This window comes from Ambystoma mexicanum, chromosome 12 (genome assembly GCF_040938575.1).
Source record: "Ambystoma mexicanum isolate Mex_15411 chromosome 12, UKY_AmexF1_1, whole genome shotgun sequence".
NCBI classification, from domain to species: Eukaryota; Metazoa; Chordata; class Amphibia; order Caudata; family Ambystomatidae; genus Ambystoma; species Ambystoma mexicanum.
The window spans coordinates 62,110,255-62,121,213 of NC_090936.1; the positions used below are offsets into that span (position 1 = coordinate 62,110,255).

At 50.2% G+C, this 10,959-nt stretch overlaps 1 protein-coding gene across 6 annotated transcripts in view; it reads right to left on the reverse strand.

Moving 5' to 3' along the window:
- The window catches only part of YAF2 (YY1 associated factor 2), a 150,380-nt gene extending 144,683 nt beyond the window's left edge, over nt 1–5,697 (reverse strand). The window contains exons 1-2 of one of the 6 annotated variants that reach the window (XM_069627994.1): nt 5,215–5,697; nt 4,892–5,017 (exon numbers count right to left, since the gene is read on the reverse strand). In XM_069627994.1, the coding sequence (XP_069484095.1) occupies nt 4,892–5,017; nt 5,215–5,240 (152 nt within the window). In that variant the 5' untranslated portion in view covers nt 5,241–5,697. Of the gene's footprint in view, nt 1–4,652; nt 4,701–4,891; nt 5,047–5,214 lie in introns of those variants that run through there. The other 5 variants (XM_069627992.1, XM_069627995.1, XM_069627993.1 and 2 more) reach the window with 5 other exon arrangements.
- Nucleotides 5,698–10,959: the final 5,262 nt, after the last annotated feature.

The window sequence follows — 10,959 nt, forward strand, 5'->3', positions numbered from 1 at the left end:
AAAGACACTCAAACCAACACACATCTTCCCGCCAACAGAGGAAGAGGAAAAGCCAGCGCAGCGGACAGCACACAGATCGCCCAGCAGCAGTGGAACAGAAGAGTCCTTCGACAAATGCGTGTCCCCAGACAGTCGAGGGAAAGAAAGGCGGAAGAAAACATACAGGAAAGAACATCGTGTGCACATGACCTCTGCCATAAAGCCGCACAAAACGAAGCCCATAAGCAGAACAATAGGCCATCATGTACGATCCTGTCAGACGGAAATCCCACCAAAGTGGTCATCGACATGGGAGTGACGTTAAACGTCATGCCTATCCACACGTATAACAAACTGGCCCCGAAACTGACGCTCCAGGACAGACAAGTAAAGCTGTTTGCATATGGCAGCAGGAAACCGTTAACGGTACACAGGTCATTCCGATCAAACCTAACATACGACAGAGCCACGTGCAGAACCAAAGTGTATGTAGTGGACGCAGGCTTAGAGACGCTGACGCACAGCAGAAAAATTGCACCCTATACAATTTTCATTAAGCATCAACTTGACAGAGATTGATGACCTGCTCAGATAACACCATTGAGTCCACGGAAGAAAGATAAAGTTACATATCGATCCGATGATAGAACCCAAGGCTGTACGGCACCACCGAGTCCCCTTCCACACGAGGGAAGCGGTGGAGCAGGAACTCGAAAGACTTGGGATAAATCTAAAAGACATCCGGCCCCACCACATGAGTATCACGGATGGTCGTTGTACAAAAACCAAGGCAACCCAATGCCGTAACAATATGCATCGACATGAGGCTACCCAATGTGGCCATTGGACATCAATGCCATGTCACCCCGACCATCAATGAGTTGATTGTTGACCTTACGGGAGCTCAAGTATTCAGCAAGCTAGACACGAGTTCGAGCCATCAGCAACTACGCCTTGCGAAAGAATCGAGATACATAACTTTTTCGTCTCACTTAGGCCTTCGTAGGTATAAGAGATTAAACTTCGGCATCTCCTAAGTGGCTGAAGTCTTCCAGAACGCGATTAGGAGAGTACTTCACGGCCTTGCTGGTACCACTTATATCAGTGACGACATCCTGGTTTATTGTACCATTACCAGCGAGCACCACGAGCTACTAGCAGCAGTCCTCCAACGACTAGAGGAGGCTGCACTCACCCTGAATGCAGAAACATTCAAATTCAACAAAGTGAGCTTAATTTCTTCGTGTATGTATTCAGCTCCGACAGAGTATCGCATGACCCAGCCCAAGTGAGTGACATAAAAGGCACAGAAGCTCCCACATGAGCGTCCGAAGTGAGAAGCTTCATGGGCATGGCGACATACTGCGCAAGATTTATACCCAATCTAGTTACCCTTGCAGCGCCATTGAGGGAGCGGACAAAGAGAAACAATGGGAATGGACAGAACAGCATCAACAAGCATTCCAACACATAAAGCACCCACTGTCCAGCACTAGAAGAATGGCGTTCTTTAAAAAAGAACTCCTAGGAGATGCGAGCCCGGTAGGGTTAGAAGCAGTCCTCACCCAAGTGGACAAAGGCGGCAGCGTATACCCTATTGCATTCGCCAGCTGAGCACTAACGAAGAGAGAACAAAACTATGCGCACATTGAGAAGGAGGCGCTAGCGATTCTATGGGGCTGTTGCCATTTCAGGGTGTGCCTGCTAGGACAACCGGCTAGAATGTTCACAAATCATAAGCCACTATTCTAATCTTCAGGGGATCTGCTCAGCACCCTCCAGCACGGCTAGAAAAGTGGATGCTACAACTACAACTGTTCATCATTGATGTCGAATACAGAGCTGGAGTACACAATCCAGCAGATTATTTGTCCCGCCACCCAGGCCCTGCCACAAAACTCAAGGGACAGCATGCTGCGAAGACAGAAGAGCACGTATGCCATGTGGTTGCCTGCGCTCGCCCACGAACACTCACGCTGCAAGAGAAAGCGGACAAAACAAGGACAGATGCAGGTCTGCAACAAACCATCCAAGCAGTCCAATCAGGAGACTTTAAAAACTACCTGACATCTGTAGCACAGCGCACACCGGCAGACCAAAAAACGTCACAGGCACCATTTGGTATCCGCTACAGACTTACGCTGTCCGAAGAAGGCATCTTGCAGAAAGGGCACAGAATCATCCTACCTGAGATGCTGTAAGAAAGGGCCCTGAAACTAGAGCATGGAGGCCACCAGGGCATACTAAAAACCCAATTGTATCTGAAATACAGAATGTGGATGCCGCAAATACAACATCGCGTGATAGAACTAGTGGAATCCTGTGCAGCATGCCAATCATCAAGGAGACTGGCGTCGCCCAAACCAATCACCAGTGTGCCCAGGAGCCATACAAGGTGGGAGTCAGTAAGCATGGACTTTTGTACCGTTGCCGGAGAGGGGTATGTAACTCAGTCCTAGTTGATGAATTTAGCCGGTACCCGGAAGTTGAGCATGCCAAATCCACGAACGCAGAGTCAGTAATCACAGCACTTGAGAAAATATTTGCAGCACACGGTATAGCCACAAAACTGAAGAGCGACAATGGCCTGCTGTTTACCAGCCAAGAACTTAAGCAGTTCCTCAACAGCCCGAGTGTCAAACACAGGAGAATCATCCCATGCTGGCCACAAGCAAACAGCAACGCAGAGCGTTTCATGGGGTCCCTGAATAAAGTCATACATGTTGCAAAAGAACACAACCAACCATGGCCGACGGCAGTGTACAGAGTGAGCCCAGCAGCACTAATGTTCGGGGTGCCAATACAAGGAGAGGTTCCCCAGCTGGGTAAGCCCTGACCCAGACATACCCCTCATCGAAGAAAGACGAGTCAGAAGAAATGGGAGGGAAAGCCACACAGGCCACGCTCAGCACAAAGAGCTACAGCCTGGGGGACACAGTGTTGGTAAAGAACAGGGCACCCAAAAGAAAATAACAATGACCTATGAGTCCAACCCCTGGACCGTCCAAGATACCAAACATAGCATGTTGACAGCGGCCCGAGGTGGTGAAGTGCAATGTGTCCTACTTTCAAAAAGTCCCAACGATGATGTGAAGAGAAGGACCAGAGGACAAGGCAAATGGTGGAACCCCTTTAACAAGATCTGAGGCGCCAGCAAGAGCAGGCGATAGCACCCCACCGCTGGCTGATCACAAACCAATCCTGGGCCTCCAGCCGGACATAACCAGTACAAGATCCCCCAGGGTAGAAGAGCCTGAGAGGACTCATCCGTGGTACAAGTTGAGAGAAAGGCCGAAGCAGTCATCCTGGCTACACGGGTATGTGGTCCAAGGCTTATACCACCGAAGAGAAGCAGTAAGAGACAATTATGTAAAAGTTAGTTTTGTCCAGCATTCCAAGTTTGGGAGGAATGTGACGATACCAATGCGGGCCCAATCACGTGGGCATGAATAAACGTCGGCCCGGGAGATCGCCATTCCGTGACTGAGGTCAGAAGCAGTGGGTTCTGTATCATTGAGTGCTGAGTGTGTGGGGCCCATCCGGGCCTGTGAATGAGCCCTGACCCTCCCCATCGGAGGTCAGGCTTTATTAAACAATAGTAAGCAGACATTGCTGAGCAAAGGCAGAGTACCAGAACGGTGAGAAAGTACACGAAAGGCCCATGTGTTTTATTTTAAGCAGTGCATCAAGGACCAGGGTGTTAAGCTCGTTAGTCATTTTATAACATACAGTTTGGCTGTGTGTCGTGACACACTGGTTGTGCTCATAAGGAAATACTTCACAGACTGATGTTCCAACAGACTTTTAGTCCATCATATTTCTATATTATTATTTTAGATAGGCGAGCACTGTAGGACAAGGCTCAATGTAATTGTCTAGGGGTTATTTATTCCAAAACTGGGCACCGATACTAACTAGGGTTCCGATTTAAACTGCGCCAACCTAGCAAGCAATGGAGTACTATACAATTGATGTATGAAACATTTAGATGGTTCGCACTTTGTATGGTTTTCCATCAAACTCGTGTGTAAAAAGCAGCGTTGTAAAACAAACTACATACAAACTAGGCATGCACCGAAAACGAAAAAAAAAAAAAAAAACATACCTCGAGTTCTCTATTTGTCAATGGAGAAAAAAAAAAATCATGTCGGGACGTGATACGTTTCTAGCGTTGTAGCCGTTCGATACATAAAGCTAAATTCTAATAGACTCTCAAACCTTGGTCTCAACCATGAATATAGTATTCGGCTCAACGTTGGATGCACTCCATATTGAATCTTATTTTGTATGTAAAGATTGTTTTTTTGTCCAACGCCCTCAAATGACACTTCTGTATCCAGAGACAACATGAAAATGCCGCTTGGAACAATGGACCCAGCGCGATATCCTTCGTACTGATGAGCATAACCGCACATCAGTAAAGAGTTCATTATCGTGCAGACCATAAACTGCTACAATGCAACGAACAGACATATTTAATGACTTTTGTCCGTCACTCAAGCCCCGAGGAGCCCAAGCAAGATCGCCTGCGACCATTTTCTATTGTTAGCGACTCTTTTTTTTTCTGGATGAAACGCTATGCGATAGTTAGCCCAAATCACCCTCACCCGAATTTTTTTTTTAAAAAAAAATGTATAAATAAACGTATAAGAAAGAGGAAAAATAAATCCCACCTCTAGACGTGCACTAGCGGATGAAAGCGCTTGCAGCAGCAGGCAGCGAGTGTGCCTGGAGTGGGGGTGGTTGGAGTGGGAGGCGGGGGAGGGCAGCCCCAGCAGCAGCAGCAGCAGCAGGAGGAGGGACAGATGGCCAGTGGCTGCTGCTGCTACTGCGGGTGGCCCGGGCGGTGTGCAGGCAGAGAGCAGCAGAGTCTCCCTCGCTCGTCTTCCCCAGCCCTCACTCACTCACTCACCGTGTGGACGTGCCCTTCCTGACATCACACATCATGCACTTGAAGGCCTCGGCTCCGTTACGGAAGGTGCAGACGCTGCAGTCCCAGTAACCCTCGTCCGAGGACGGCTTCGGCTGCCGCTTCGGCCTGCGGGAGAGTGAGAGAATATAAACACCCTGGGGGCGAGAAAGGAGAGGGAGGGGAGTATTGAAGAAACATGTGGCAGCCAGGCTCCCGCAGGCCGGGAGGCCGGTGCGGACGTGAGGGCCACCGCCGCCATGTCCGCCCCGGTCTGTCAGCCCGGGCTGCATTGTGCGGCCGCCGCCGCCGCGCCGCCATCTCACCTGGTCGGGCTCTTCTTGTCTCCCATGCTGCTGGGCAGGGAGCGGAGGAGAAGAAGGGCGCCGCTTGCCCCGCCGCGCGATTCCTTCTTTATTTGTAAATAAAGCTAAGCGGAAATGTGTGAAGAGGAGGGAGGGTGAGGGGGGCAAACACGGAGCCCGGCGTATTTTCTGAGGGCGGAGAGGGCAGCACCAGCGCCGCTGCCGGATCCGCACGCAGCCTCCTCCTCCAGCTGTCCGCCTCTCCGGAGCAGGGGGGAAGGCGGGACTCGCGGTCATGTGCCGAGCGCAGGCCAACCGACGCCTCCCGCCTGGGCCTGGAGCCGGGCGGAGCGGCGGGCGGGAGGAAGGAGTGTGAGGGGGGGAAGACGAGCACTCTGTGGAGGAGGCGGGCGGACGGGCAGGCAGGCATCTGGCCGCTGCTGGGGGAGGAGAGGGAGACAGGCAGCGGGGACCCCCGGAGACATGATTGTGGGAACTGGACCTGAGAAGCAGGCACGCCAGAGGTCGAGGCGCTGTGGGTGAACTGTGAAGCGGCCTGTCAGAACGTCGAGTCACACGCTGCCAAGCCATGCTCGACTAAGGGGTCTACACGTGTATGAGAATACGACGAAGCAACAAAAAAAATTCCAGCTTTGGTAACTTGTACTCTTACTCTAGCCAGTGAAGGGTTATTGGATTTGGCACGGCACGCAGGAGAGACTAGCGGAGATGGGTATAGGGAAGGATAGTGTGGTGCCCTGAAGAAAAACAAAGCGGATTAGGATTCGGGAAGCAGGTATTCATAAATGAATGTTTGTGCAGCACTTGGCATGTTCTACTTGCTCCTGTCTGCTGCAGTGTGTGTGTTGAGAGTGTGTGATGTCACTGGAGCTCTGAACTACCACTTGGAACTGACTTAAATAGGTGGTGGTGGGAGTCGCTGGGCCCGGACCTTCTAACTTAGTTACTAGACACAGGGCACAATAAAGGACATATCTGTAAACTCACCTGCAATACTGGGATTCTTACTAAAAGCAGCATGGTACAATTTGGCTCTCCAGTTCGCCAGTGGACGCAGTCACGTGACGAGCTAATGAGAGGAGAAGCGCAGGATTCACGGCCCCCCACGAAAAAGCCCACTAACCTGGTAAATTTTGCAGGTAAATGAGTGTCCACGTAGGTCGACCCCGGGTGTTAACTGATAATGGTGGTGTCCATTTCTTACATGCACATAAACGGAGAAGTACGTAGAATTATTAAATTGGAGAGGTCGAGGCCGCTTAGGGTGCAGGGGGGGCGCAATCCAAGATGGCTGCGTGTTGTGGCTTCGCTGGCGTTCCTTCGCGCACTGTGTGGTATAAAATAGACACAGAACTTCCTCACACGCGTCCTTCTTTATTCAATATACAGCAAGGTCTGCCCACACCCCGCCTTCCCACCCAGCCTCCCTTGCTTGATCTTCAGACAGCTTGACCTGGGGTAAACGTGTTCCGGATATCTCTCCCAAACATTACCTCAGGCAGGGTTTTATCAGTAGTGCTATGCGGGATGCTTCGGTAGTCCCTCAGTAATTGATGCAGTACTTGTTCATAGGGTTGCCCGGTGAGCCTGGCTACCTGCAAGGCCCTCTTTAGGTTGGCCATGAACCTCTCAATCATGACATTCGCCTGGGGCCACAACGGAGTGACTTTATGATGGTGATACCCCATGTATTCACTGAATTTTGCGAAACTGTGTCCATTAAACGAGCACCCGTTGTCTGTCTTCATTATCCGGGGGACACCGTAAGCTGTGAAGATGCGGTCCAGCACTGATATAACATGATGAGCTGCCGTCAAAGAGATATTTGTAGCTTCAGGATATCTGGAGTACTCGTCCGTGATGGCCAGTACGTACTCCCCCAGCCCCTGCCCTTCGATAGGGCCAAAGAAATTGGCACCCACGGCCTCCCATATACCGTCTGGTAGTTCGGACATCCTCAATGGCTCCGGGTGTCTGTTCAGTGTGAGGAGGTAGCACATGGGGCATAGTTTCAAGAGATCTTCCACCAAAGTGTCTAGTTGTGGAAACCACACTTTCTGGCGCAGCATGCGCTTCGTAGAGACCACACCTCGGTGGCCTTCATGAGCCAACTCAACTACCTTTCTTTTCAGATTTTTCGGGATTACCACCTTGTGACCCTTCAATAGGAGGTTGTCATGTGAGCCAGTTCTTCTCTCACCCGCTCTACTTCCACCCGTACATCCTCTGTTGCCGCACACCCTCTCTCCTTGGCTCTCCTCCATTGGCCCAACAGGAGTCCTTCACATATGATCTGACATGCCGGGACCGCCTCCACTTATTGGGCCAGTTGAGCCGGCACTATCCTTTCTTGTTGGATTAGATACCGGTCAGCCACTGCTTGTTCAGGGGTGCATCTGGTTCTAGGACGTCTGGAAAAGAAGTCAGCAGGGTTTTCTTCCTTCCCCGGTCGGTGTACTATTTCAAATGAGTAGTCCTGTACCCGGAGCCCCCATCTTGCAATACAGGGTGGCATTTTGGCTTGCCATACAAGAATAGGAGTGCCTGATGGTCTGTTATCACCCGAAACGGCTTGCCGTAAAGAAAGAGATGAAAGTGTTTGCAGGCCCAGACTACTGCCAGACTTTCTTTTTCAGCCTGGGAATATGCTTGCTCGGTGGCTGGTAGGCAACAATGTGGGTCTCTGGCTTTGATGGTTTGGTGTTATCAACAGTACCCGGGTCACTAGCCCACTTCTCACCTGAATCCACTCTTCTTTCTCTCCAGGAGCGCTCGCCTTTTTCTTTATTGTCTCCCCCTTCTGCTTGAAGAAATAGGGGCGGGCTCTGCCAGAGGCCACTTTGCTAATAAGGCTATTTGCCCGGCAGCGGGGACGCTGGGGAGCCCTCCCCAAACCAGGGAAAAAAGCCTTGACGAAAAAACCCTGTTAAAATCCTTGTAATGTGATTGATGGTCTTTTCCTTAATAGTTGTAGACTTCAGGATCCAGCATGCATTTGGGTGGTGATGTTAATTGGCTGAGAAGTCTGTATATGCCAAGGTAGCAATAACTGAAGGAATAGCACAGGAGAGTAGAAGGATGGTTCAGTTCGTTCCTTGATAAGATGAAAGAGAGGAACAAAGCCAAAGGCAGCCGCAACAGGTGAGCTGCAGGCAGGCAGCCCAACGTGCTGAGGGAACGCGGAAGGAAGAAGTTGCGTTATCAGCGAGTGACCGATAAATGGAAGGAAGGAGGGGACAAGGCGTACAGTAACCAAGCTGGAAACAGAGAGGAAAGGTAACCCGATAGGGAGCAGGAGAGAGAAAAAAAGGATACTGCCTGAGAGCAGCAAGCGGAGACAGAATGGTAAACTCACTGAAGGCAGAAATGTAGAACAGGAGCATTGGTACACACAATCCAAGGAAAGTAAAGTTGCAACGCATCCGCGTTTGTGACTTCTGGTTAATGGTAGTCTGTGAAGAGAAAAAGACTAGAACACGCAAAGCGTTCCAAATGAACTGAAGGGATTAGTCCTTCCTCCACTTTGCCCATCTATCCCAAAGCTTCCATGGACGATGTATGGCAGTGGGTCTGTTTCGGGTCTTTAGGGTCCACCTGGGCCAGGATGGCACCAAGTCCCTCGGGACTTGCGTCAACTGTTAGTTCCGTCTTCCTTTCAGGGTCGTAGTAGGACATATTTTCAGCTCTGGCGATCCTTTCTCAAATGATTTTGAAGGCTCTTTGGCACGTGTCCGACCATTTGAACACTGCATTTTGTTTAGTCGGCGCTCTCAGGTGTTCACTGACTGTGGCAAAGTCTTTAATGTATCTTGTGCAATAGCTGGCAAAGCCTAAAAATGACCTCAGTTCAGAGACATTGCGTGGGGGCGATGTTTCATTCAGCGCTACCACTTTCTCCGGATCCGTTGTCATGCCGTTTTCTGAGAAGACATGACCAAAGAAGCGTAATGTCTCTTTCCTGAACTCACACTTCTCTTGGTTGAGGGTGAGATTTGCAGCTTCCAACGACTTGCACACCTTTACCAGGGTCTTGTCTTGTGCTTGCTGACATCCGTCCCGAATACATTGATGTCGTCACTGTAATTTATACAGTTTGGGATGTGTTTTATCACAATGTGAACCTCAGCTTGAAATATCTCAGCTGCCGAGGAGACCCGAAGCTCATCCTTTTGTATCAGTATAACCCCAGGTGGGTGACGAACGTTGTGATGTTTCTGCTTTCTGAGCTTGGTACCAACTGATATATACCCCTTCTTTAAGTCCAGCTTTGAGAAGACCCTGGTCCCATTCAAAAGATGGATCATGTCAGTGATGCGCTGAGCCATGTGCCTCTCCCTTCGTATGGCCTGGTTGGGCCTCCTCATATCAACGCACAGCCTGATGACTCAGCCTTTTTTAGGCACTGGCACAATGGGCAATACCCAAGTGGTGGGGCTCGTGTCCGGCTCTATTATGTCCTGTTCCAGAAGCTTGTGTAGCTCGTCTTCCACCTTTTTTTGTATATTGACCGGTATGCCCCTGTAATGTTGTGCCACTGGGTGCACCGTGTCATCTATGTGCAGCTTCACTTGTCTGTTTCAGAGTTTCCCAATCCCTTTGAAAAGATTGGGGTAGAGGTTTGTGATCATTGCTACGGGATCTATGTACTTATGAACCATGATTTTGTATAGGATATGTATGATTCCCATGTCAATGGCTGCCTTAAACTAAGTACGCCGCCACTTTCATTTTCCGTTGCCAGCATGTGTATGGGCACTCTTCTTTCTTTCTTGTCCCTTGTAGCGGCACGACCCCTCAAATTGTCCTATGTACTTGAGTGGTGTTTTGGCTCCACAAGCATAAATGTCTACGATGGCAGGGATACGTTTCGGGCTTTGAGGTACCTCAAAGCCCGAAACGTATCCCTGCCATTCCTTGAATATTCTTGCTCTATTCACTGTAGCGCCGGTGTCGATGAGTCTTTCTTTGAGTTTTATGATTGTCGTACTGTGCTCTGGAGCCCTTGGATTGCCCAGCGTGTAGACATATGCTTTCTTCCTTTGTTCATTCCCTGGTTAACTCATCTCTGACTCAGACAGAGATTGCTCTACTAGGTTGCGCACATGGCGCCTGGATCTGCGTTCTGGTCTCATTCGGGTGAGGTACCTCCTCCTTTCTCTCCTGTCTCGTCTCTGTCTCTCATCACCTGATTCCCACTCTTTAGGTTTGGGGTCGGTGTGCTTCAGTGGGGGATGCGATATCCCGGAGGACTGTGATGCCGGAGGCATGGTCTTTGGTTTGAATCTCGGGAAAGATTCTCTCGGTCTCTCCCTTCCTTTCTCCCTGGAGAATCTACACACTGATATGAAATGACCAATGCAGGACACTTTATCTGCATATATAGGACCTCTTTGCATCCCAAATCCCTGGAACTTCCTTCTGTTTGGCTGTAGGTAATGTGGAAACCAAAACATCTGAAAATAACAGAGATATCACTTTAAGAAGAAATGAGTATGAAAACGGGATGAGGAGGCCCAAACGGAGGAGAGAGAACAGTATGCAGGGGAATGCTCCTGATGTGAGAACGCCAAGGAGAGGCAGCGCTGAGCGCAGCTGCGGAGCCCGTGGCACTCTGACAAGCGGAGAAGGCCATTCAGAGATGCCAGAAGATCAGCGTAGAACCATTGTCAGGACTGAAGCAGACGAACCGTCTGAAGAGGTGGCGTGACCACAGACATGCCGTGATGGGCCTGGGGCACTCCTAAC